At 41.8% G+C, this 25,832-nt stretch overlaps 3 protein-coding genes across 4 annotated transcripts; 1 reads left to right on the forward strand and 2 right to left on the reverse strand.

The window, feature by feature from the left end:
• On the reverse strand, positions 1-12,392 carry pgm2l1 (phosphoglucomutase 2-like 1). The gene is made up of 14 exons (XM_026293351.1): positions 11,970-12,392; positions 9,103-9,270; positions 8,776-8,882; positions 5,448-5,532; positions 5,255-5,338; positions 4,557-4,753; positions 4,048-4,237; positions 3,856-3,953; positions 3,411-3,591; positions 3,143-3,236; positions 2,795-2,924; positions 2,371-2,560; positions 2,159-2,292; positions 1-1,909 (listed from the first exon to the last, which is right to left on the reverse strand). The coding sequence occupies exons 1-14, from the start codon at positions 12,078-12,080 to the stop codon at positions 1,807-1,809; spliced, it is 1,872 nt and encodes a 623-aa protein (XP_026149136.1). The 5' UTR covers positions 12,081-12,392; the 3' UTR covers positions 1-1,806.
• A 539-nt stretch (positions 12,393-12,931) lies between these two features.
• lipt2 (lipoyl(octanoyl) transferase 2) lies at positions 12,932-15,354 on the reverse strand. Of its 2 annotated transcripts, none has more exons than XM_026293371.1 (4): positions 15,244-15,354; positions 14,075-14,398; positions 13,869-13,995; positions 12,932-13,483 (listed from the first exon to the last, which is right to left on the reverse strand). In XM_026293371.1, exons 2-4 carry the CDS (start codon positions 14,381-14,383, stop codon positions 13,236-13,238), a joined length of 684 nt encoding a protein of 227 aa, XP_026149156.1. In that variant the 5' UTR covers positions 14,384-14,398; positions 15,244-15,354; the 3' UTR covers positions 12,932-13,235. The 2 variants fall into 2 exon arrangements, with proteins under 2 accessions (XP_026149156.1, XP_026149148.1); XM_026293363.1 differs by having other exon boundaries at positions 15,238-15,341.
• A 424-nt stretch (positions 15,355-15,778) lies between these two features.
• On the forward strand, positions 15,779-22,396 carry rnf169 (ring finger protein 169). The gene is made up of 6 exons (XM_026299023.1): positions 15,779-16,104; positions 17,585-17,655; positions 19,323-19,415; positions 19,599-19,696; positions 20,103-20,193; positions 20,475-22,396. Exons 1-6 carry the CDS (start codon positions 15,819-15,821, stop codon positions 21,603-21,605), a joined length of 1,770 nt encoding a protein of 589 aa, XP_026154808.1. The 5' UTR covers positions 15,779-15,818; the 3' UTR covers positions 21,606-22,396.
• The last annotated feature ends 3,436 nt before the right edge of the window (positions 22,397-25,832 follow it).

Genomic DNA, 25,832 nt, shown 5'->3' on the forward strand with positions numbered 1-25,832 from the left:
TTTTATTTAGTTTTATTGATGGCTCATCAGAGAAACATTAAAAGCTTTTATCTGCGACAGAAGGATTGAAGCTGCAACAACAGAACAGAGGTCTCACTGTTTCAGAAAACCAAGCTTGTTAAGCAACACCTGGACCTGAACAATATGTGACGCCATCATCAGCCTCTTGTTCTCTGTACATTTATATGTTTTATAAAAATAAATAACATCCACTGTGTGAGTGGGAAACTTTCAGATAAATATCAAAAACTAAATAAAGAAAAATAAGCTGGCTTTATTTTATTCTCCATCTCTGGAAGTTCATTAATGACAAAAGTGTCAACTGGTCAAATAAGAAGCTGATCTTAATCTAAAGTGACAATGAATAAAGACGTAAAAAGATGTTAGACAGTTTCATCAAACCCGTTGTTCTTATCAATCATTTACTCTATAAAAATCAAAAATGGTTAAAAAAAAAGAATCACAATTTTAGATTGTCTTTTTAAAATTTGGATATGAAACAAAAAAAAAATCACATTTGAAAGGATGAACCTAAAGCTTTTTTGCTGAATTTACTTACAAACAATTCTGTATTTGTCAAAACTACTTTATTTCACTTCTGTATTAAAAGACTGTGCAATACTGTCATAAACGTTATAGAATTCCCAGAGTGCATTGCAAGAAACATCCAATCAGAGAGTTCAGTCTCAACTTGTTAGGATAAATTCAGGAAGTTAAATTAATTCACTTTTAGATTTTGGGTGAAAGGTCTGGACCATTTCAGCAGCTCACGCAGGCTTTGACCTGAATGACTGATTTTCGACTTGTCTTGTTTCTTCTTTAAAAATCAAAGCTGTCTCATGTCTCAGCTTGTTTTACTTGAAGTAGTTGACTTTCATTTTTACACGACTGTCCTAGAGAACTTTTAAAAAAGATATTATGTTACACATGTTCTTGTCTTATTACTACACACCAAATTATTTTATTCATTAAACTTTCCTTTTTAACAAAATACCATTTTATAGTTCTATCATGACATTTTCTCCTTAGACAAAATCAATGTATCTCAAGAAATGTTTTAAAAAATTTTCATATCATTTTTTAAAGTAGATTGTGTGGTTCAGACCAAAAAAAATATGTTAAGATGGAAGGTTTCTTGTTAATGTTTGTATGTTTAAAAAAATAGAAAGACCTCATCAAAAATAAGGCTGCACTACAAAACATACTGGATGAATCTGTGTTGTGTGCTCAGTTACGCTGTCATTAATAAACTTCCATAACTTTGCTTTTCATTGTTTTCAAAGTGCAGGACTCTAATTCAAAAGCAGTTTATATAAATGTTCTACTCAGTTCAATTCATTTTGTATGAAAATACACTCACAAATACTTTTTTCTTTACTTTCATGTTACCTGCTCCTGAAATTTTTAACCCAGTGGTTCCCAACCTTGGTCCTAAAAAACACTGCCCCACTTGAAAACAAGCAGGGCAGTGTTCATTGAGGACCAGGGTTGGGAACCATTGTTTTTAACCAATCAAAAGAAAGAAGGTTTTAAGAAAAATAAAATCTTTCAGTTTTGGACTGTTTACCCATCATGCTCTCTGCTGTATGGTAATTAATGATGAGCACAAAATACCACAGTTCAGACCTGCAACTAAATACTGATCAGGATATTGATAACTTATGAATCCATTCATTTTCAGTCACTAACATAAAATATTTCTCTTTTATCAGTCCAACCTGAACTTTACCAACAGCTCTCAGCTGATTTGTCTAAAAACACAACAAGCTCTGACATCACAAGAGGACTAGGTAGGAGGAAGCAAGGTTACACGAAGCGGCGAATAAGATTGTTTTTCTCTGGCTCCAGAAACTCGTCCAGCAGAGCAGTGGTTACCTTCTTCAGCTCCTCCTCCAGAGTGGTCACATCACTGCAACACAGATCATACATGTGGGTTTAAGAATGCAGACTGCTGCCACCTGGTGTTAGAACATGACATAGTAAAAACTTCTGACATCCAGGCTGATTTTGGATTATTTAATGAACAGCCATCCACATGTTTAAATCTATAATAAATAATAATAAATGAATAATAAATAATCTCCCAGCACCTAGAAAAAGGATTATTTGATTTTATGTCAGTCAGTGGTTGGTAAACCATGTTTTGTAGTCAGCTGACCTTTTCCCCGGAGCAGCGCAGAACTCAGTATAATACTTGATCTTGGGTTCAGTGCCACTGGTTCTCAGCGTGGCCACGACACCGTTCTGGAGAGTGAATGTGATCATCTGACTGCTCCTTGACACAGGAAGGACCTTCAGAGTAAACCGAGTCAGATTATGTCACAGAAACCAGACATCAAGACACGGAGCTGTCATCAGTCCACATCTTACAGATCGGAGGTCAGGCTGGCTGCTGTCATATCCTGTGGTGACATCTCTAACGTGGATGATCTGGGCACCTCCACATGTCTTTGGGTACGAACCCTCACTGTCAAAGTTTCTGATCCGACTGAAGATCCTCTGGATTGTGGGGGGGTGGTTACAGACGATGTAGGAGGTTTTAGAAATATGATAACCATACCTGGAGACAGGAGGTCACAACATGCAACTCTGATTTTCACAACAAACCAGAGGGAACTTTAAAGGAAACTTTTAAACAACTGATTCAACAGGCTTTGAGTTCAGGCTCATTTATTCTCATTAACTAACTGTAATGTCAATGGACTGAACATGTACTCTGACCTTTTCATTGTCTTTCTTCCACCTGACTAGAAAAGTTAAAGTAGAGGAGACAAGAAAACATGAAAATACTTACGTCTGGTAAATGTTGTGGAGTTGTTGGTTCAGACTCAGGTTCTTATTGTGGAGGTAAGAGGCCATTTCAGCCACAACCACCGCAGAGCTCACACCATCTTTCTCTGGGACCATACTTCCACATAGGAAACCTGTTGACAGAAAAACAGACTCGCTGGACTTGCTGGTTCTCAAAACTGTTTCTGAAACAACATAAGAATTTGACTTTTTCTAAAAAGACCGTGATCCATATCTCTCTTTATCTAATAATAAAAAAATAAAGCATGAGAAAGTGAAGGGAATGGGTGAAATCACTGATTCACTGTTTCTCTTGAAAATAAAATACAGGTCAAATAATAAACTTGATTACCAATCGACTCCTCAAAGGAAAATATGACTTTGTTTCCTGTTTTGGAGAGTTCATGTATTCGGTTCCCGATCCACTTGAATCCTGGAAGAGTTTCCTGATTGACACAGACAGGAAACCATCGTCATTACACATGATCAGGTCACATCTAAATTAGACGTGTTGGCAGCACTAAGAATTAAAAACATTCTGGTTCTAGCCCAGTGTTCAGACTGTCATCGTGTCTTGTTTTGTTAAGAAAATATTTCCAGGTGCAATCGAAGCCTCTCACCTCGAAATGGAACCCCTCAGCACGAGCAAAGGCCTTTAGGATCTTGGAGGACACCGTGGTTGCCAACATGTAAACCCCCTGAATGTCTCCAGGGTTGGAGTTATTCTCCTTCCAGTTAAAGAACATCCACCAACCCAGCAGAGCCGCCAGCTCGTTACCTGTGAACACTTTCCAACCACTCCTGGAACACAGGTAAAGAAACTCATTCATGTAAAGACTAGTAAATATGCCTGTTACACAGCAGGAAATAAAACTATACTTGTAACAAAAGATACACATGTAAACTACAAATCTAACACAGGTATATATGTCTGTAACAGAGAAATACATTTCAGCTACACGCAGGTAAACAGATGTGCCACAGCTGTATCATGTGCAACTACACATGAACATGTCACAGGTAGAGGTCGAAGTAACGTCTGGACTGAAGCTGAGTAAAAGTTACCTGTCAGACCTCTCTGCTACAGCCAGGCGATCAGCATCAGGATCTGTCGCTAGAACGATCTGAGCGTTTTCCCTCTCTGCCAGGAGAAGAGAGAGCTCCTGGAGCACAGGAGGAGTAAATACCTGATTATTAAAAAAAAATCTGACTTAAAAAAAAAAAAAAAAAATTAAAGAACTAGAATGTGTTTTCTACCAGGACAGACTCTCCCTCCTCAGGATTGGGACAGCGAACAGAGGGGAAGTTGGGGTCAGGATCTTTCTGCTCAGGAACAGGGATTGGGGGCGTGAAGCCAAAAGTCTGGAAGGCCTGTTGGACAAAGACGTGTCCGACACCGTGGAAGGACGAGTGGACAAACTTCAACGAACAGCTGCTGTTCAGATCCCTGAGAGACATGAGAAAATACAGTTTTCTGTATTTAGAAAGATGTGCAAGGACTGAGCCAGAACAGAGAGGACAACAGCTCAGGGGCAGGAATGAGCAGTTCCCTTCATTACCCTGTAAACCAGCAACAGAGTCTTAAAGTATATGCGACCTGCAGATTGTGTGCAGAAGAGCAGTGTTTTGGGTGAACATGGGGAGGCTGAAGACCTGGCTGGACATATTGTTCTGAACTAGCTGTTGTGGTCAGGGATCTGATTGTTAGTTTTGATGTTAAGGGTGCTTGAGGACGAGCTGCAAATGTGAATGAGGCTTCCTCTTACCTGTGGAAGCAGAGGGAGGTGAGTTCATCCATGTAGCAGCTGTTGATCTGGGTCAGGGGGTCAGTCCTTAGGGAGCACTTCTCCACCAGCTCCTCTTCCCAGCAGGAGGCGCTCCAGGGCTCCAGCTGCTCCTCAATGCTCCGCAGGATCTCCTTATCGTGAGGTGAGGCGATCTGAGCACCATTACACCAGTATACCTGCAGAGGGGGTGGAGCAGCACAGGTGTGTGTGTGACAAAGCTCCAGTGGTAAATAGGTGTAACCACAGGTAAACCACCTCCTCAGGTACAGGCACAACTCTACTGTGAACCCTGAAACTCTAGAAACAACTGTGCCTCTGGTTTGGAAAAGTATGAATCAAGTATTTCTGTTTTTTTTTTTTTTTTTCATTTCTGCTTTGTTTTCATCTTGTTTCACTGAGCTCTCTATAGGACATGTTATTTTACCGTTCATCTGTTTCATGGCTTCTAAATGAATAGAGTGAGTGCAAGCCTGCGTTGTGAGGGACTTATTGTTCCTGTGCATGCAACCACATGGTTTGATAAACGAGGCTGAAGACTCACTGAATAAACTGAACTTTGTCCCAACTGGAAAGTTTTAATACTGCAAGTTAAAAATAAAGCAACAGCTCAGACTACCGTAAAGTTATAAAACAGGGAGTCCTTAGCCCTCTGTCAGCTTGACTTGTTGCTGGCTCACCTTGTATCCGTTGTCTTCTTTAGGATTATGTGAAGCGGTGATCATCACTCCTGCTGTTGCTCCAAGCTTCTTCACGGCGTATGGCTGCGAAATAAAAAAAATGCTGATTTGATAACTGTACGCTGCTGATTCTATTTACACAGCAACAGACGTTCGTCTGATAGAGGGATGTGAAGCATCGGTGTTTCCTCACCACGTATGGCGTGGGGACAAAGGTGGAGAAAAGGTGAACAGGGACATCTCTGCTGAGCATCACAGCAGCTGTCAGCTTCGCCAGCCTGGAACACAGAAACTATAACTTCATAAAAATTAAGACCACTCCTCTTATTGAACAGAAAAACAGAACTGTCAAATGTAGACTATTAAATATTAGGTCCTTTTCATCTAAATCTTTGTTAGTAAATGATTTGATAACTGATCACCAAATTGACCTACTTTATCTCACTGAAACCTGGTTACAGCAGGATGAATATGTCAGTCTGAATGAATCAACCCCCCTCAGTCATAAAAATTATCATGTTCCTCGAAGCACAGGTCGAGGTGGAGGAGGAGTAGCTGCAATCTTCCACTCAAACTTATTATTAAACTTTCATTTTCAGAACAATTATAGCTCATTTGAGAGCCTCACTCTTAGTCTCTCACATCCAAACTGGAAAACACAAAAACCAGTTCTACTTGTCATTGTGTACCGTCCACCTGTCCCTTACTCAGAGTTTTTAACTGAATTCCCTGCCTTCCTGTCTGATTTAGTGCTTAGATCAGATAAAGTTATTATAGTGGGAGATTTTAACATTCATGTAGATGTTGAAAATAACGGCCTCAGCATTGCATTTAATTCTATATTAGATTCAATTGGTTTCATTCAAAACGTTAATAAACCCACCCACTGTTTCAATCACAGCCTTGATCTTGACCTTGACCCCCAAATCCTGTTTTGTCAGATCATTCTTTAATAACTTTTGAATTAAGATGATGGATCATGCAGCGTTTGGAAGAAAATTCCACTACAGCAGATGTTTATCCGACAACGCTGTTAATAAATTTGAGAAAATGATTCCATCTTTATTTACATCTATGCCAAGTATAAACATAGTGGAGGGCAGCTGCTTCAATCCCACTCCCTACCAAATTGATCATGTTGCTGACAGCGCTGTAACCTCACTGCGTGAAATGCTTGATTCTGTAGCCCCTCTGAAAAAGAAGTTAGTGAATCAGAGAAGACTAGCCCCATGGTATAATTTACATATTTGTACCTTAAAGCAGGCATCACGAAGGCTGGAAAGGAAGTGGCGTTCCACAAACTTAGAGGAAATTTTTCTAGCCTGGAAAAACAGTCTACTAACTACTAATAAAAAAGCTCTCCGTAAAGCCAGAACTGCATACTATTCATCACTAATAGAGGAAAATAAGAACAATCCCAGGTTTCTTTTCAGCACTGTAGCCAGGCTGACAAAAAGTCACAGCTCTGTTGAGCCCAGTGTTCCCTTAGCTCTCAGCAGTGATGAATTTATGAGTTTCTTTACAAATAAAATCACAACTATTAGAGATAAAATTCAGCAGATGCTTCCTATACCTGCAATAAATGAATCTTCTACTACAGTAGCTCTTGAATCATCTGTAAGACCTCAGTTATGTTTAGACTGCTTCTCTCCTATAGATCTCTCTGAATGTACATCAGTAGTTGCTTCATCTAAATCATCAACGTGTCTCTTAGACCCCATCCCGACTAGACTGCTTAAAGACACCCTTCCATTAATTAACTCATCTTTATTGGACTTGGTAAATTTATCTCTAGTATCAGGCTACGTACCACAGGCCTTTAAGACTGCAGTAATCAAACCTTTACTCAAAAAGCCTAGTCTTGATCCAGGAGTCTTGGCTAATTATAGACCAATATCCAACCTGCCATTTATTTCTAAAATCCTAGAAAAAGCTGTTGCTAAGCAGCTATCAGACCACTTACACAGGAATGAACTATTTGAAGATTTTCAATCAGGATTTAGAGCACATCATAGTACAGAAACAGCACTGTTAAAAGTTACCAACGATCTTCTCTTAGCCTCAGATAATGGACTTGTTTCAATACTTGTCCTCCTAGACCTTAGTGCAGCATTCGACACCATTGACCACAACATCTTATTACAGAGACTGGAGCATGTGATTGGTATCAGAGGAACAGCGTTAAAGTGGTTCCAATCCTATTTATCGGACAGATTCCAGTTTGTTCATGTCCATGATGAACCTTCCACACGAACAAAAGTTAGTTATGGAGTTGCACAAGGCTCCGTGCTAGGACCGATTCTGTTCACCCTGTACATGCTTCCTTTAGGATATGTCATTAGGAAGCACTCTATTAATTACCACTGCTATGCAGATGACACTCAGTTATATCTATCTATTAAACCTGTTAACACAAACCAGTTAACCAGACTTCAAGCCTGTCTAATTGACATAAAGGCCTGGATGACCAGTAACTTTTTACTTTTAAACTCTGAGAAAACAGAAGTCATTATATTTGGGCCAAAAAATCTCAGTATTAACTTTTCTCAAATTATAGCTACTCTAGATGGCATAACCCTGGCCTCTAGCACTACAGTAAAAAACCTTGGAGTTATTTTTGACCAGGACATGTCCTTTAACTCACACATAAAACAAATCTCTAGAACTGCCTTCTTTCACCTGCGCAACATTTCCAAAATTAGGAACATCCTGTCTCAAAATGATGCAGAAAAACTAGTCCATGCATTTGTTACCTCAAGGCTAGATTACTGTAACTCATTACTATCCTGATGTCCCAATATCTCCATAAAAAGCCTCCAATTAATCCAGAATGCCGCAGCCAGAGTCCTGACAGGAACTAGCAAGAGAGATCATATTTCTCCTATATTGGCTTCTCTTCATTGGCTCCCTGTAAAATATAGAATAGAATTTAAAATCCTTCTTCTCACATACAAATCCCTTCATAATCAAGCTCCTTCATACCTTAAAGACCTCATAGTACCATATTATCCCAATAGACCACTTTGCTCTCAGAGTGCAGGTCTACTTGTGGTTCCCAGAGTTCTCAAAAGCAGAATGGGAGGCAGAGCCTTTAGTTATCAAGCTCCTCTCCTATGGAACCAGCTCCCAGCCTGGGTTCAGGAGGCAGACACTCTCTGTACTTTTAAGGCTAGAATTAAAACCTTCCTCTTTGACAAAGCGTATAGTTAGGGCTGGCTTCAGGCAACCCTGAACCATCCCTTAGTTATGCTGCTATAGGCCTAGACTGCCCGGGACCATCAGTGCACTGAGCTCCCCTACCCTAACCCCCCCCTCCCTAGCTGGTGTATGTCAAACTGGGTAATGTGGTTTCAGGGCACTTGAGTGTAGAAAGGAGCTTTATAGGTCTATTTTTAAAAGATCAACATAAACCAGGAGCCAGAAGTCTATGTACAAAAACGCCAAATCCCCCACCCACGCAGACGGGTCCTATCTAAGTCAGTCGTCAGTCACAGTTTTCTGATCTGTGTGCAGGTGAATACCGTTGACTGCTGCAGCCACTCTCCTCATGCCCTCTGGTGTCAAAACCAACCACCAGCCCTCTGCTGCTGAAGTCTGGGAAGTACCTGGACAGGTAGGAAAACAAACCCTAAAGACAGACAGAAGTGTTTAAACTTCATGTTATTAAAAATTCATTTTAATTGATTTTTCGTCTTTTATTTATTGCAGGAAATTGTAACAATTGTTTTCTTTGTTAACCAAATGTAATGATTCATGCAAATAACACTAATATACAAAGATACGCTGAAATGTGATGATGTGCTGGGCAAAATCCAAATGGATGTTACTGCTGGATTAACTGGTCCCACCTGTGTAGACTGGATGATGGTAAGGTCGTTAATCCGGTTAAATCCGGCTCCCATCGGCGCTCTGAGTCCAGCTGTACCAAAACTCATCCTGCTGCAGAGTCTTGACCTCAGGTCATCCAACCGACCTGCCACTATCAGAGACTCCACCTGAGCCCGGGTCCAGTGGTTCTACAGCACAGGAGAGGAAATCCATTAGAGCCCCATCGATCACCTTCCCCTGGGTCCCACTTGTGTGCGGAGGTTTGAAAACAGTTTGGAGATGTGCTAAATGAGAAGGTGACAGTGATGAGAAGCTACGCTCACTTTGTGATAATCAGTCATAATGAACCTCCTGAGATTTTACTGAGAAAAGTGGCTAGAAATCTTCACCTCCACAAACATTTGACAACTGTTTTACAACGCAGGATTTGTGAGCAGTTTTGAAAAGTTTCCATCTTCAGTGGGAGTTTATGGATAAAAAGAAAATATAAAATAACACCAGGCTGATACTTGTCTGAGTTGTGTCCAACAGATGGTCACATTTTACTTTAAAATTCCCCTAATTCTCATTTATACTAGCAAACACACATGTAGTAACCTTATAACACACTATGTGCAATGAGAACATGATTAGCTATTTATTAATGTTCACTTTTCCTGCTAACTTGTCTAATGAAAACATTTTATGAGTCCACTTGTGTTTTACTATATTGTCATTTTGTTTCTACACTTAATAGCTTCATGTAGTTGTTGGCAGTAAGTGCAGTTACAGTAGAACTGAACTTTAACTGTGTTAAAATTGTGTTCTTCTGTGTTCATCTCTGTGTTATCAGTGTAAATACTTAGAGTGACATCCACAGACATGTTCCCCACAGAGTTCGTCCAGAGTAACCCGTAGGTTTTTAAATGAGTCAGGAGAAGATGTGATTACATACGCAGATCACACGGTCAATGGTAATGCTGCATAAATCTGCCTGTGAGTCTTTTCCAGGCTGTTGACATTTCCAGCTGAGGTCAGAAAGCCTTGTGGCAGCCGTGACCTTTAAAAGCACACCGGGGTGAGGTCACTGAGCTTTCTGTGGCATCTCCACGTTTTCACATCACATCTTTAGTTTTACAGCAGCTTGGAATCAGTCCTTCTGGAGCTGGGTGAAAACCCTGTTTCAAGTCCATCTGCCTTGAACCTGTCATCAGTTACTTGACACTGACAGTTGGTCACCTTCACATTTATACCTGAACTGGAATAACTGGTCCTGGACTGTGCATCAGTTGCAGCTGATCTGACGCCTGTAAAGACAGTGCGACTGTGGTCGAGTCCACCAGCAAGTTTTGCTGTGACAGGACACCTTTAATCCTGATCTGTTCTTCAAGCAGCTGATTTAGTCCTAAAAGGCAGCAGCTATGACTGTCACTGTGTGTCACTGAGTCCAGATCCCATCCAGAGACTGACAGCACCAATGAATGTGTGTGAATACAGAACCTGGTTCAGCTTATTGGTCTGTGTCGTAGACATCCATTGTTGTCCAAAAACTACTAAAAACACAGCAGGGAGCCACACCGCTGACCTGGCTCACATGGTTCTTCCTCACCAACAATGGGAGGCCCGTCTTTTTCCAAAAACCAGCTCCATACGCTCCTGTGAGCAGAGAGAAGCTGCAGTGGAACCAGAACAGAGACCAGTCGACTGTAAGAAGTGACGGTCGTTTTCAGCATCTGGAGCTGGTTTTTGACACACACACATTCACACACACACACATTATTGTGCGACAATACAACACCACTGAATTGTTCAGTTCACTCAGTGCTGACTGACATGTACAGGAGTCATTGATAAACAGATTTTTATTTTTTTACTCACAAGGGTCAGTGTGACTTTTAACGCCAGTCGTGTAGTGTCTCAGTGTTACGATTATTGTAAATTGTTCTTATTGGAATTTGTTTTCTCAGATAAGTGACCTTGTCCTCATTGCAGTGGTGGAGAAAAGAGTTAAGCAGAAGGTTGGCAACCGAACACCAGCATTTTTACAAAGATTAGATTAACTTCACCGACTTGTTTTGAGTTCCATTTAAAGTTTCGTCTCCTGTAACTTGAAGCTGCCTAGTGTGTGAACTGAGCTGTGTAAATGCCTTATTTGCCTTAAACGCACTGGTTTTCCAGATGTTTAGTGCAGACGTGGGCAAACAGAAATACGGGGTGAATCCGAATACACACTGGGTGACTATAAACATCGTGCAGCTGCTTCAAACTGGCCTTCACAGGCTGATTCCTCGTAGTTAACTGATAGATGAGAATATGATCAATGTAAATACGTCGTAATGGCATAGGTCATTTTACTACTTTCTCCTAATATAGTAAAATGAGCTGAGTCACCGCCACCTGATCTGCTACTGACTCAGACGGCCGCCGCTGATGCCGCCTGGCAGCCGGCCTGAAGGTCCGCACTGCGGGCACCGAGGCTAAAGCCAGCCCACACACCGGCTGTGTCCTAATTCAGAAACTCAGATTTAAAACTTGCCCATTTTGCATTGTCCTGCAAATCCACACGATCAAATGCAAAATTAAACGTGACTGCGACACCTTCTAAATGGTCTATTCTAGTAGTTTAATCCGGCCTGTTTCACCTCATCAGATCCTGTTTAACATAAATGACAAATAGCAGCTGCTGCGCCAGTTCTTAGATGCCTTCACCTGATCAAAAAGTTACAGTTTATATTAGAAATGTGGTGCTTTGGTAATAATTGACATGCCGATTTTACCAGACGACCAAAAGTATCTGATAAACACGGTATCTTGGGAATTATTACTACAGTTTCGCCAATGATGCCCTAAAATGTTATATTTGTAATGGAGTCTGGGTCGCCGTCCCCACAGCCGGGCAGGCACTCACTTTGTCCCAGGTTAGCCACTGGTGCACCGCCTTGTCCAGTTTCGGGTCCCCGGTGCTCTGACACTTCAGGTTGGCGTTCAGGTCCCCGTTTATTCCGTTATCGTCTCCCATGCTGACGGACAGAGCCAGGCTAGCTACCCCTCCGTGACCCCCAGCAGGGGCATTGGACTCCGGGATAAACCGCTAGCACGCTGTCGGACTGTTAGCTCCCGGCTGTTGGCTGCACCGGCACCGGCACCGGGACCTCACCGATAGTTATAGCTGATGCTTCTGCCTGTTTGCCGTTACCGTCACACACCGAGGCTAACGTTAGCTGCAGGCTACCATTACAGCCACTGGGGGCCGGTGTTAGCCGGCTAACCGCTAACCAATAACATTTCCCCGTAAAGATTCATCTGGAAATTCAGACAGAAACATGAAGTTTATACACACGTGTAAAGTCCCAAACAACACACTCAACGTCCGCTCTAATTGTAAAATAAAAGTCTCACCGGAAGACACTTATTTTGAAATTAACACACGACCAGCTAATTTTTACACAGATTCTGACCAACAGTGTTTCTATCGACATTAATTCTTACAGGTAAAAGAAATAAGCCTATACCGGTCTCAGTCTGTAACCACAACATCCTCATTTTTAAAAAAATAGTAGTAGCTACCAATTTAGCGAACAAATGCCTATTGTCTTATCCACAGGTGAAAGCTGCTTGTCATTAGGTTTTAGCTGCTGCCTTCATGTTAATGCATCAGCTGACTCAATAACACTGACCATAACAAGTACTTTTACTTTTTAGACATTTGTTTGTTTCTGTACTTTAGGTTTTCTAAAATGTTAAACAAGGACTTGTAGTTATAGTTGAATATGTTTTAACTGAACTAAAGGATCTGAAGACGTCTTAGAATATGATCAGAAACTGCTGCTATATGGACACTGTGGTGAGACTGATTTAAAGACCCAAACGTCAAGTAGAAATTATATTATTTGATTTTATATTATACTACTTTGGTGCATTGATTTCATTTTTTTAAATTAAATTACTACAAAATGTCCTCATATCTACTAATTAGCCCAAAATCTGGACTCAACCCTGCAACATCTACCATCTAACAAAGTCAGCAATGATTCTGGACCTTAAATGGAAATGTCAGGCAGTTTCAATGCACAAATTCAGAGCTGGGTGGCTTTGTGTCATGGATGCACAGAGATGATGCTGATAAAAATGATTATGATCATATGAAGTCCCTTCAGGTCAGTTTCTATGATGATCATCCACTGTCCTCTACAGGTTCAGGTGTTTGTCCATCAACCAGCTGACAGTTGAACTGGGCTCTGAAGGCATCCAGCAGGTGAGGGATGGTTTCCTCCACGCTAACATCTCTCCGCAGCTCGGCACTCATTGATGTTACTCCTTTCCCTTCGATACCACAGGGTACAATGTAGCTGAACCATGACAGGTCAGTGTTACAGTTCAGAGCCAAACCGTGAGACGTGACGTATCGACCACAGTGGATCCCTTAAGGCACAACAAGAAAACAGCATTCACACAGGGGGACAGAGCTCTAAATTTGATGAAAGGCTACTGATACACTGACGGTAAGATGGACAAGTCAGCTGATCCATAAGGTAGGGACAGTAACTGGCTCCAAATAAAAAACAATGCAAAAATAGCTAATTCAGGCTGAAGGTAACCCTCATTTGCTGTTGGAATAACAGGAGTTTTTGCTATTCTTCCCAGTCTATGAACAGTGGATAACCACAGTCTTATAGGTGCAGTTTAGAAATGTGGATTCTACAAATGACCAAATATCATCAAGACACAACTCATAAACAAGTGCATTCATCGTGTTAAAATTAGCGATTTATGATGATTTTGCAGAGTTCAACTTGTGGTCTCGTACCAATGGCACATATTTTCTTGTCCTCGACCCAAACGCCAGTGTGAGGCGACGTTGACGCCTTGATTCCAAACCTGCTGCAGAGCGAGATGATGGTTTTCTCAAGCTCACAGACATACCAACGAACACTCTGAGAAAGTAGAACCGAGATTAAAAGCATGTCCAGTTACATTAAGGTATGTTAAACTCAACACCAGAGCCATCCAGACCTTCTTGAAGCTGCTCAGGTTCAGGACTGGGTAACAGACCAGCTGTCCTGGCCCGTGGAAAGTGATGAGTCCTCCTCGGTTGGTTCGGTGGACGTCGGCCCCCAGCAGCTGGAGTCGGTCGAGCAGGTTGGCCGGGTAGGGTTTATGACGTATTCCAGTGGTGTAGACCGGAAGGTGCTGACAGAGCAGCAGGGCATGAGCTGGACCAGATCTGTGCCGGTTCACGTACACCTGCTGAAGCCGTAGAGCATCTTGGTAGGAGACCAGGCCCAGATGGACCACCTCCACCACCGGCCTGCCAGCCTGCATCTGGGAAAAGTCACCCTGGTGTAAAAAAAAAAAAAAAAAAAAAAAACTTAAACTTTCAGGTATGTTCAGGTATGTTAACATGGTATTTATCATCCTGAGGATGTTTCACTTCAAGCTTCAGACATATGAAGCATTTCTACTTCTACCTTGCGATCAAGTCCAAAATTTCCCCACCAGGAATTTGATAGCTAAGTTTGATCTACAGGAGGCTAAGGATGTTGGTGTAACAGAGCCTACACATTAAAAGCCAATGAGGAATAATTATATGTAGACTGTTTCACCTGTGAAGTCACAGTTTGAACACAGTGTGTCACAGCTTGTATCATCTGCAGAAAACCACATCTGGATATTCAGACATATCTGCTGCTTCACTGACCCCAGAGTTTTGATAGTTTCACTGCTAAACTGTGATTTAACGTGAGGGACGTTAGGACAGTAAGAGAGAAACACCACAGATAAACTACAATGACACAATACGTGTTTGAAGAGCCTCATCTGGTTCCTAAATAATTCTTATTATTCTATATAGCACCTGGATAATGTCATGAATATTCTTCTTGAGTCACATTACGACTCAGATTTTCATCAATGATGAAGTTTAACAAAGTCACATTAAACCTAATCCACCTAATAAAAGTACATTCAGATTTTTATTCTCATGCACAGACACATGGACACTTTAACAGACTGAACAACACACGTCATAATAACACGCAGGCTGTTGGACCTTTGTTGTTACACGTATGAAACTAAACGTGTTTGTTTGGTTTGAAGCTTTTTTTCACCAGTTTCTTATAACGTCATGTTTAGGTTGACGTGAGGTGATTAAAAAAATGTGTGACGTCAGAGTTTACCTGTACCTGCACTGACAATCCTCTACCCGCTCCGCTCAGTGCGCACCGCCATTGTTGACGTTCTCCTCCTCTTCCTCCTCTTCCTCCTCTTCTTCTTCTTCTTCTTCTTCTTCTTCTTCTTCTTCTTCTTCGGTTTAATCAGGGTCTATTTCCGGTTCCAGCAGCACTCTGCTGCCACTAGCACAGTGGCAATGAATCATTTCATAATAAAACTCAGAATATTTTTATTTTATTAGAAATGTGTTAATAGGGTTCGATATTATTAATGAATCATCCATTGGGAAGATTTCTGTATGCAAATAACTGGAACAAAAAAATAGTGAAAAGTCGTCGTGGTGTGAGAGAAAATATATTTCAATTTAAAAATCACATTAAAAAGTGTTACATTAAAATGTAAGGTGGTTGGAATCTGTATTTCTATAATGCTTGTGACGGTTTTGTGACTTTTGTTAAATCAAACCGGTTTTACGGTGACGGCTCGCGCCGTGTTCCAGCTCCGCGGTTGGCGGGCTGCACGCGCGTCCACTCTGCAGGGCGGGGCCTGTCGCGAGAGCCCGGAGAGACGACGCTCACCAGGGAAGATGGCGACCACGGGGGCCGCCGATCGGCCTGGAAGACCGGTCAGCACCGCTGCTAGCACGCCCCGGTCCGGAGCTGGGTGCGGGTCCGTCCCCTCGGAGGACGAGTCGAAGAAGTGCGCGGTGTGTGCGCAGGCTCAGCCCAGCGGTAGCCCGCCCTGCGGACACCCGGCCTGTCCGCTGTGCCTGGCCCGCAGACACTCCGGCACCGAGGAGCGGCTCCGGAAGAGGAGTGACCCCGATAGAAGCTGCAGCAGGCCGGGAAGGAGGGACTGCGACGCCCGGAGAGGTCGGTGTGTTTACCGAGAGAACTGTAGTTGACATTCCGTTTCACCAGCACCGCCGCTGGGTTTTTGTTTCACAGGAAAAACAGAAAGAGACAGATTTTAACGGGGACGGTTGTAACTTTATTCTGTGTCGTTTTAACATCTGGAGGCCTTAGGAGTTTGTGAGTGTGAGGTACCACTGAGTCCACAGAAACAATTTCAGGACTTAACTCATGTTGTGACACTTTAAGGCAGATGGAGTTTTGTATGAAGCAGAAGCTGATCCCTTCAGCTCAGAGACGAATCAATGAGGTTATCAGGAAAACAGATTTGAACACTGACCCCAGTGTTTTTAAATCAGTTTCATTCATTTACATGTGGCAGCAGCTATAGATTTAGATATTTTGTCTCTTGGTCAGTTTCTGTTCAGGTTTGGTGAGACTTGACTTGTCCAGACTTGTCCAGACGTGTACGGCTGTAGGTGGAGTTCATTTACTGCGGTATTAGTACTTTCATCTGATTTACTGCAATATTAGTACTTTCAGCTGATTTACTGCGGTATTAGTACTTTCAGCTGATTTACTGCGGTATTGGTACTTTCAGTTGATTTACTGAAGTATTGGTACTTTCAGCTGATTTACTGCAATATTAGTACTTTCAGCTGATTTCCTGTAGTATTAGTACTTTCAGATGATTTCCTGCAGTATTAGTACTTTCAGATGATTTACTGCAGTATTAGTACTCTCTTATCTCTGTCTCCTTCATCATGGTTTTATCTGACTGTTTGTTTCCAGTGTGATTCAATCTGACACCAACATTTGAGCAGCAAACCTTTTATTTAGTTTTAATCAGTGTTTTGTTAAGTTTTATGTCGGCACCAAACCCACTGTCATCAGTAATTTACATGAGCTGCTCGACGTAATGGCAGATGTAAATGTGTTTTTAAAGCTTTCTCATGCTGAGCTCATGTTTATTACTGAGGTCATTTTTATCGGTGCTGTTGGGTTTGGTTGGGAGACATTATATTGTCTCTAATATTCCTGTTTTCAATGGGTTGTGGCTTTGTCTGACACTAAGTTTTCCTGTCACATCTTCTCTAACGTGCAGAGCTGCAGTCATTAGTCTGTTACTCGTCAACACAAATTTCATCTGCTACTAGTTTGATAACGTTTATGCTGACAAATACCAAATTGAGTCTCAGTTTTTAACTTTGGTCTCACAAAACAAGTGTTTAATATTGGAAATCGTATGAACACATGCAGCCAAACAGCAATTTCATTTAAACACATTTCTGATTTAAACCTGACACAGTTCATTCTGTGCTGGGAAAGATTGTTTTAAAGTTTAAAAGCTGTTCATTTGTTTCTTATTCTATGTCTTCACATGTATATTTACTGTATTTTAATATCAAAACCACGTGTGTGTGTTTCAGTCTGCTGATGTTACATTACATTCAGAGATATTGTGGTTTGATGTGGTTTCTCTGTCGATTTGTCTTCCCAGAGTTTTTTGTTTCTCCTGCTCTTGTCTCAAAGTCTGCTGACGTTTTGTCAGGACCAACAGGGAAACACAAGGTGAGTCAGGTTTCCTGGCACGTTTGTTTAACAACAATTAAAAACATTTTTATTTTTTGTCTGTTTCTTACTGAGGAACATGGTGGACTGACAGTCTCTGCAGAGTTCTGATATCAGTTTCCTCAATGTTTTAGAAGGTTTGGATAGTTCTGCTTTTATTTTATCAAGCTAAATATTTTTCCAGCATAATTTTTGTGTAAGATTATTGTACTAGGGCCTTCCACCCGAGAGAGAGCTGGGATAGGCTCCAGCAGATCCCCGTGACCCTGAGCCAGGAAAAGCGGGTATAGAAGATGGATGGATGGATGGATTATTGTACTAGGTTAATACATGTTGAGCTGTGATTAATTCATTGCTGATGTTATTAGGAAGTAGTTGTTAGTATTGTTATCGTTACATTACCGGAGCATCAGAGGCTGCTCCGCCAGACCTCTCAACAGCTTTTTCCCCCAGGCTGTGAGAGCCCTGAACTCAAATCACCCCGCCCCCTTGACACCCCATATCTCCTGAAACATGGACCATCTCACCCCACATCACCTTTTGTTCTGTTTGCACATGTACAGTATTTCTCTCTGCACATGTATAGTATTTATATGAGGCATTTGTACAGTGTAATAGTTTGTATATTTTACTTTGTGTAGAAAACCATTTACACTACTCACAAAAAGTTAGTGATATTCGACTTTCAGGTGAAATTTATGGAAAATGTAAAAAGTTCATACTACAGTGATAAAGTAGGGCATTTAAGTAGAAGTATACAATGGTAATTTCTTCATCTCAAACAATTTATTGAAACAAAAGCTAACAACAGTGGTGGGTACCACAACAAAAAATTTCAATGTCTCAATAACTTGTCAATTGTTAGGTGTTGTCTTGGTCTCATGATGTCAAAATGTGAACAGCATGATGAAGAGGACTGTTTAAATGTGAACTGTCATTGAACCAGAACATTTAGTGGTCGATTGTCATGGATCAGACATTTGTTGTGATTTTTGTGGTTAATCACCTTGTTAGAGAACACCATGTTATGCGATAAGTACTGAAACATTGAACAGTTGGACATGTGCATTCAAAAGTTTAGAGAAGGTCAATTAAGTTCAGCTGTAAAGGTTATAGTGTATTTTAGGTGCATTCTGACATTCTGAAAAAGTCAAATATCCCTAACTTTTTGTGAGTAGTGTATGTATTTTATAGTCAAAAGTTCTTACATCATTGTTGCACTCTTACTTCATTGTTGTATGTCTGTATTTATATAGCACCATGGTCCTGTGAGGCACGACATTTCGTTCCACTGTATGTCCCCTCATGTAGCGGAATGACAATAAAGCTCAACTTGAACTTGAACTTGTTACATGGAGCTTGTAGTAAAGACAAAGTGTGATGGAAATTAATGTGCTTGATAAATAACTCTTAGCCATATTGTTTGCGTCAGTGACAGCACGTCAGTGAAACAGTGTTGGATTCAGTCTGTGTGGTGTTTAAATTAAGTGGAAACCCTAGACTTGTGGTTCATTAGTCAAACGTTCAGTGTGAAGGCCTGTCTGAAATGATCATAGCCTTGAATTCAGTTCAAACTTCTATAATCAATTGAGGATGTTTGGTCCATTTATATTTAGTTTAACGTTCTGGTGATTTGGTTTCTGACTGTTGTTGTCTGACTGTTTCAGCTGCTGTTGTCTGAGGACAGAGAGGAGTCGAGGAGGAAAAACTCTGTGATCTGTAAAGACGAATCTGGATCAGCCCGACGAGACGAAGAGCCTGTAAATCACACCAGTAGCAGCTCTTAGATTTCCCCCAGTTTCCATCCATTGTCATTATATATACAAATATCCTGGAAAATCATTCATTTCAAAACATGCAGCTGCGAGTGGACTTTTCAAATTCAACATTATATAAATTTTCTATTTTCAGTGTGAAACTCTAAAATCAATGTTTTTCCTCAGGGGGTTCTGTCTGACTCAGAGAACGAGGAGCCGATCAGGAGGATCAGAAACATCTCGGCCTTCATCAGGAAAACCAAAATCTCATCAGCCTTCAATGGGTGAGCACAGAGCATTGGGAACGATATTTTACGTTAACCTGCCGAGCCGAGCTGCCAGGTGACACACCTGTGAGCTTCATTCAGACCACAGGGACTAAAGGAAGGGAGACAGCTGTTTCTTTGGTAGAATAAAATCTCAAAGGCGTTCAGTGACAGCCAGCATCAAACGTGTTCAACTCCTCAAGTCAAGTCAATGACTTTTACTGTCATGTCCCCCATGTACAGTGAATACAGTGCATCAGCACACATGGTGCTACAAAAACTACACATATCTAAAACTTCCTACACCGATATAATACTACTCCCACGTGTAGTACTCTGACTCAGAGCCCCTAGCTGTACAGCCTTATGGAAAAACTTGTGTTCATGCTAATTTGACCTCTGACCTTTTGTCTTTTTTCTTCAGTGGTTCTCAGCGGAGCCGCAGCTGCACTGACCCGGTGGAGGACAGAGCAGGAAAGCTGAAGGTCACCACCCAGCCGGCCATGATGGACCGGGTACGGCACCACAAAAACTCAGGATCATTTTAGTTCTAGCTCAGGATTTTCCCATTTCCACAATTTAACTTTTAATGTTCCTCTTTGATGTCAGTGCAACACAACACGCTTTCTTCACATCTCATATCTCAGGGCTATTGCTGTTTTCTGGAGCAGCTGCAGTGACTCAGTGGTTGTTTTAACATCTAACCCCCCCCTCTGTGGGTCCAAAGCACACCTGTAAAGCTCCTCTCTCTGTTCTTTGTTTAAACTTTTATTTCTGTTCCTGTCTGGTCTGTCAGGTCGGCATCAGCCACAGCTACACAGCAGGAATCCTCCTCTCCTCTGAGAACAGTCGCTCCGTCTCTGCTCCAATCACAGCTCCCGACCGGAGACTTACCTGGCGAGCTGTCATCACATCACCATCGTCCTCGTCGACTCCTCTGATCCTTCCTCCTCCTCGACCCGAGCGCTCCATCAGCCCTGAGAGCAATGACAGCATCTCTGAGGAGCTCAACCACTTCAAACCCATTGTGTGCTCTCCGTGCACACCGCCCAAACGTCTGCCGGACGGCCGTCTGATGGAGCCCACCATCGTCAAATCCACGCCCAGGAACCTGACCCGCGGTCTGCAAAAGGCCACCAGCTACGAGGCCAGTCCAGCTGTCCTGCAGAAGTGGAGGCAGATTGAAATTGACCGCCAGAGCCTCAAAGTAAACTCCAAAGCGACACTGACGAGCCCCGTCACCGAGCTCCACAACAAGAATGGCGGGGAGGAGGATACCACCAAGAATCATCAGTCCCCAGTAGGAGACGGAGTGATGTCCATCAACAAGAGGAGGATCCTCTTTGAACCTCCAGCTGGAGACACAGACAGCTTCCAGAAACAATCTGTGAAGATCCGGGTCCCTGCAATCCACTACAGCACTGAAACGACATTGAGAGGAAACTCAGACTTTGAGCCGGCCGTTGGCACCCCAGAATCCTGCAGCGGAGGAACGCTTTTTAGTCGGAAACAATCGTTCTCACCGTATACTAAAAACTCTGGTTTCCAGTCATGTAAATTAGTGCCAAAGGACTCACAGAGTCCAAAGAAGGAGTCCGACAGTAGCATCCACAACCAGTCTACCTCAAGGAGGGGCAAGAAGAGGAAGCAGAAGACCAAACACCTGGATGCAGAGCGAGACTCAGACCTGAAGAGGAATCGGGCGGTCATCCAGGAGGCCTTTGATGAGCGGTACATTCAGCAGATCCAGCAGGAGCGTCAGGACCGAGCATTTGCCTTGAAGCTGCAGAGACAGTTCGACCTGGAGAACCAGACCATCGACCGCAGGAGGAGCCCCGACAAGTACTTTCTGCGGTCCTGGATGTCCAGTCAAAACCGGAGGAGACGAGGTCTGAGGAGATCTCGACGAATCAACAAGAAGCACTAGAGAGGAGTTTTCTACTGACTCGACACAGACTGTTAGAGGTTTATATATGCAAAGAGATGAAAGGTGAAGGTTTATTGAAAAGTAGGATAGCCTGACTTTATTAAAATCCTGAACCTGCACATTTTTCCAACCATAAACTTTTCACCAGCAAATCACCAAAACTCATGGGGATAAAGATGGAAATAATCATGAGACCAAACCAGCCTGATAAGTTTAATTCAAAGTCCAACATCAGCAACAACCTGATCAAAACCCACCACAGGAACCCAAACGTTTCCCGCTTTATATTTGTCATCCACAGATTATTTTCAGCTCACCATGAAATCAATCTGTTTGTTTAGACTCTGAGAAATACTCCATAAATACTGAATTTATGCTGGAAATTTGACAGTAGAGGTCAGGTCTTTTGGGCCCTGATCCTGGTCAGAATCTTTTAACATTGAGTATTAACTGGTGCCAAGTCCAGGCTGAAGCTTTTGTTTCCTTAAATGTTGGTTAAATCCACCATGTTACTCACAAACTACCTGGTCCAAACACTGAAGTTGATGACTTTAGATTATTGATCTGATGTGAATGAAAGTGTAATTGAAACTGATGTGATGAGATCTTCTAGGGAAAAGATGTCTCCCTCTGTTGGAACTTCAGAAACACTCAGTCCACTCTGGTTGTACAGCAGCGATACAGAGTGGAGCTTCTCCATCAATGATCTTTGAGTACAGACAGAGCACAGAGTGACCAGCTGTCATTAACCAGCACTGCTGAGCTAAATAAAAACAGTAAAGTTCATTAGAGACCGGATCAGCTTTTCATTATTTTGCCTGACAGCGATCCATTTGAGTTTGTCTGGGTCTGGGTCTCTTTTTATAGATGAAATGTTGATAGACTGATGAATAAAAGCCAATAGATTAATTAAACAAATGATCGTGGTTTCAGCCATAACTGTTGGATAATTACGAGTATTAAGGATCAGCAGACAGTTATATGTCAGCACCGCAAACTCAGCAGAACTTTGGTTCTTGTTGACCTTCTGGTTTTCCAGCAGCTCCGGTAACTGACCAGTACTCCTGTGCTGAAGAACTACTACCTGCCCCAGGTTGTCTGCGTGTCAGTGACTGCCTGGCAATTAGATTAAACCACACAAATATACTTGAAACTTCACTGTAAGACGAACAAGTATCACAACAAAATAAACAAAGAGTAACTCAACAACTGCAACTTCAGGTCATAAAGGGATGTCCACAGTCCACAGCACAGACTGGTCCTGGTTCCAGGTGGGGATTTGACTGATTGATCGAAGCTGAAACTGCTGGTGGCATATAAATAAGACAGGAGTTGTTTAAACTGATCAGGGATCTGATTGCATCACTGAGACTGGCCTGAGTCACAACAGTTGAATACAGATGGACAGACCAAGTCTTCAGACCAGCTCAGATGTTCAGTACGAGTTCACCAAGTCAAATCCAATCTTTGAGCATGGCACCAGACCCCCAACTGCTCCCCAGGTGCCACAGCACTGACTGCCCACTGCTCTGGGTGTGTGTTCACGGTGTGTGTGTGCACTTTGGGTGGTAATGGAATTTCCCCATTGTGGGACTAATAAGGGTAATAACTTAACTTATTTCCATGTTGTGCTACTTCGTCTTTGGACTTCACTACCTGTCAGGGCCAAACCTTGTACTTTTTACCCAGCAGTATGGAAAGTAATTCCAATTAGAAGTATATAAGGTAGTTAACATCAACTACCCAGTAGTATACAGTGGTGTGAATAAGTGTTGGCCCCCTTCCTGATTTCTTATATTTTTGCATGTTTGTTACACTTTAATTTTTCCAGATCAAACAAATTTAAATATTAGTCAAAGAAAACACAAGTAAACACATCATGCAGTTTTTAAATTAAGGTTTTTATTATTAAGGGAAAACAAAATCCAAAACTACATGGCCCTGTGTGAAAAAGTGTTTGCCCCCTAAACCTAATAACTGGTCGGGCCACCCTTAGCAGCAACAACTGCATCAAGCGTTTGCGATAACTTGTAATGAGTCTGTTACAGCGCTGTGAAGGAATTTTGGCCCACTCATCTTTGCAGAATTGTTGTAATTCAGCCACATTGGAGGGTTTTCGAGCATGAACCATCTTTTTAAGGTCATGCCACAGCATCTCAGTCGGATTCAGGTCAGGAGTTTGACTAGGCCTCTCCAAAGTCTTCATTTTGTTTTTCTTCAGCCATTCAGAGGTGGACTTGCTGGGGGGTTTTGGATCATTGTTCTGCTGCAGAACCCAAGTTCGCTTCAGCTTGTGGTCACGAACAGATGACCAGACATTCTCCTTCAGGATTTTTTGGTAGACAGCAGAATTCATGGATCCATTTATCACAGCAAGTCTTCCAGGTCCTGAAGCAGCAAAACAGCCCCAGACCATCACACTACCACCACCACCATATTTCACTGTTGGTATGATGTTCTTTTTCTGAAATGCAGTGTTACTTTTCCCCCAGACGTAATGGGACACACACCTTCAAAAAGTTCAAGATGTGGAAGATCTCAATTACTTTCTCATTTGTTTTTGAATTTCTTTAGATCTCAGCATGATGTCTAGCTTTTGAGGATCTTTTGGTCTACTTCACTTTGTCAGACAGGTCCTATTTAAATGATTTCTTGATTGCGAACAGGTGTGGCAGTGATCAGGCCTGGGTGTGGCTAGAGGAATTGAACTCAGGTGTGATAAACCACAGTTAAGTTGTGTTTTAACAGGGGGAACACTTTTTCACACAGGGCCATGTAGTTTGGGATTTTGTTTTCCCTTAATAATAAATAATAAAACTGCATGATGTGTTTACTTGTGTTATCTTTGACTAATATTTAAATTTGTTTGATGATCTGAAACAAAGTGTGACAAACATGCAAAAAAATAAGTCACTCAGGAAGGGGGGCCAACACTTTTTCACACCACTGTATAAAGTACTTCAAATTTTTAGTATATAAGGTAGTTAACGTCAGCTACCAGCAGTATATAAAGTACTTCAAATTAGAAGTATGTAAGGTAGTTAACATCAGCTACCCAGCAGTATGGAAAGTAGCACAGTCATCAGAAGCTGTATAGGACTGAGGGTCAGTCTACACTGGATGATTTTCATTTCCTTGTATCTGCAGATTATGTTGTGACATAGGGCTGGAGATGATGTGTTGATGCAGGACTCAGGTTAGTCGATTCTGAACCTTACAGGTGCACATTCATTAATTCTACAAATTGATTTACAGTGTAAACCTGTCGAGTCGACGAGGAGTTCAAGCCCAGATGAGCTTCATGTAACTGGACTATCGGAGGAAACGGAACCAGTTCTCACATGGACCTGATTCAGTTCTGACTCTGAACCTTTAAAACTGATGAGGCCTTTTCCTGCTTCCAACATGGACCGTTTTCTCCAGTACTTCATGTTTTTGCATCAGTCAGGTGCAGAGCATTCAAAGACAATGGGGCATATGTGCTTTAAAAACCATTATATAAATTTCACCCAATTTCTGTCCCCAGTAAGGTACTGACTGTCTTCCAGTCTGAACATTTGTCAGACGCTTGTTTTTCATCATGTGTAATGTAGTCTTTAGAGCTGTTCCACAGACCAAACTACAGCAGAAAACCCCAGATTTACAAGGAAGAACCAGAACAGAGCAGTAGAGTTTGGACCAGGAGACTGTGGCTTGTTACTGTCAGCTAAAGGATGATCTGTGTCGTCAGGGTTTGTCTTTAGGTTTTATGTGAGGAGCCATGTTCACATTATTTGACTGGTGACTGTCAGTTGTTGTTTTTAAACGTAATCAATTTAACTAATTGAACCAAAATTAAAGCTTCTGTATTTTCAGATATGACTAAACCAGTTTTGGTTATTACTGATAATTTTCAGCTTAAATTAATATCAAATATAAAGTGTCAGAAAATTGTGAAAATATTTTGTTTTCAATCAATTTATTGACTAATTGTTCAACTACTGGAATGTTTTTACTAAAGATCTGTCACTAATTTAGACACAGGACGGTCAAGTTGCTTGTTTACTAAAGAACTGCAGTGAAGTTTTGTTCTGGTAAAAATTAAGAACTAAGCTAACAGGCTAAAGTTAATTTAATCTGCTCAGTCTGCTGCACCAAACTCCATACAGAAAACAGCTAATTTAATGTATTTCCATGTTAAACCCATGCTCACTCAGCGTTTGACCAGTGGGTTTGTTAATGCACACA

Source organism: Mastacembelus armatus, chromosome 13, assembly GCF_900324485.2.
Source record: "Mastacembelus armatus chromosome 13, fMasArm1.2, whole genome shotgun sequence".
Classification (NCBI taxonomy): Eukaryota; Metazoa; Chordata; class Actinopteri; order Synbranchiformes; family Mastacembelidae; genus Mastacembelus; species Mastacembelus armatus.

Bases quoted from the DNA above. Each gene is read 5' to 3' on its own strand.
- pgm2l1 (XM_026293351.1), bottom strand. From the start codon at position 12,080: ATGGGAGACGATAACGGAATAAACGGGGACCTGAACGCCAACCTGAAG. The intron at 8,883-9,102 runs GTGGGACCAGTT...GTCTGTCTTTAG, and splicing joins CCATCATCCAGTCTACACAG to GGTTTGTTTTCCTACCTGTC. The intron at 5,533-8,775 runs GTATTCACCTGC...TCTGTGTTCCAG, and splicing joins AGTGGCTGCAGCAGTCAACG to GCTGGCGAAGCTGACAGCTG.
- lipt2 (XM_026293371.1), bottom strand. From the start codon at position 14,383: ATGCAGGCTGGCAGGCCGGTGGTGGAGGTGGTCCATCTGGGCCTGGTC. The intron at 13,996-14,074 runs GTCTGGATGGCT...CTACTTTCTCAG, and splicing joins ACCTGAGCAGCTTCAAGAAG to AGTGTTCGTTGGTATGTCTG. The intron at 13,484-13,868 runs GTACGAGACCAC...TTGTGCCTTAAG, and splicing joins CAAGAAAATATGTGCCATTG to GGATCCACTGTGGTCGATAC.
- rnf169 (XM_026299023.1), top strand. From the start codon at position 15,819: ATGGCGACCACGGGGGCCGCCGATCGGCCTGGAAGACCGGTCAGCACC. The intron at 16,105-17,584 runs GTCGGTGTGTTT...TTGTCTTCCCAG, and splicing joins GGACTGCGACGCCCGGAGAG to AGTTTTTTGTTTCTCCTGCT. The intron at 19,416-19,598 runs GTAAATCACACC...GTTTTTCCTCAG, and splicing joins CCCGACGAGACGAAGAGCCT to GGGGTTCTGTCTGACTCAGA.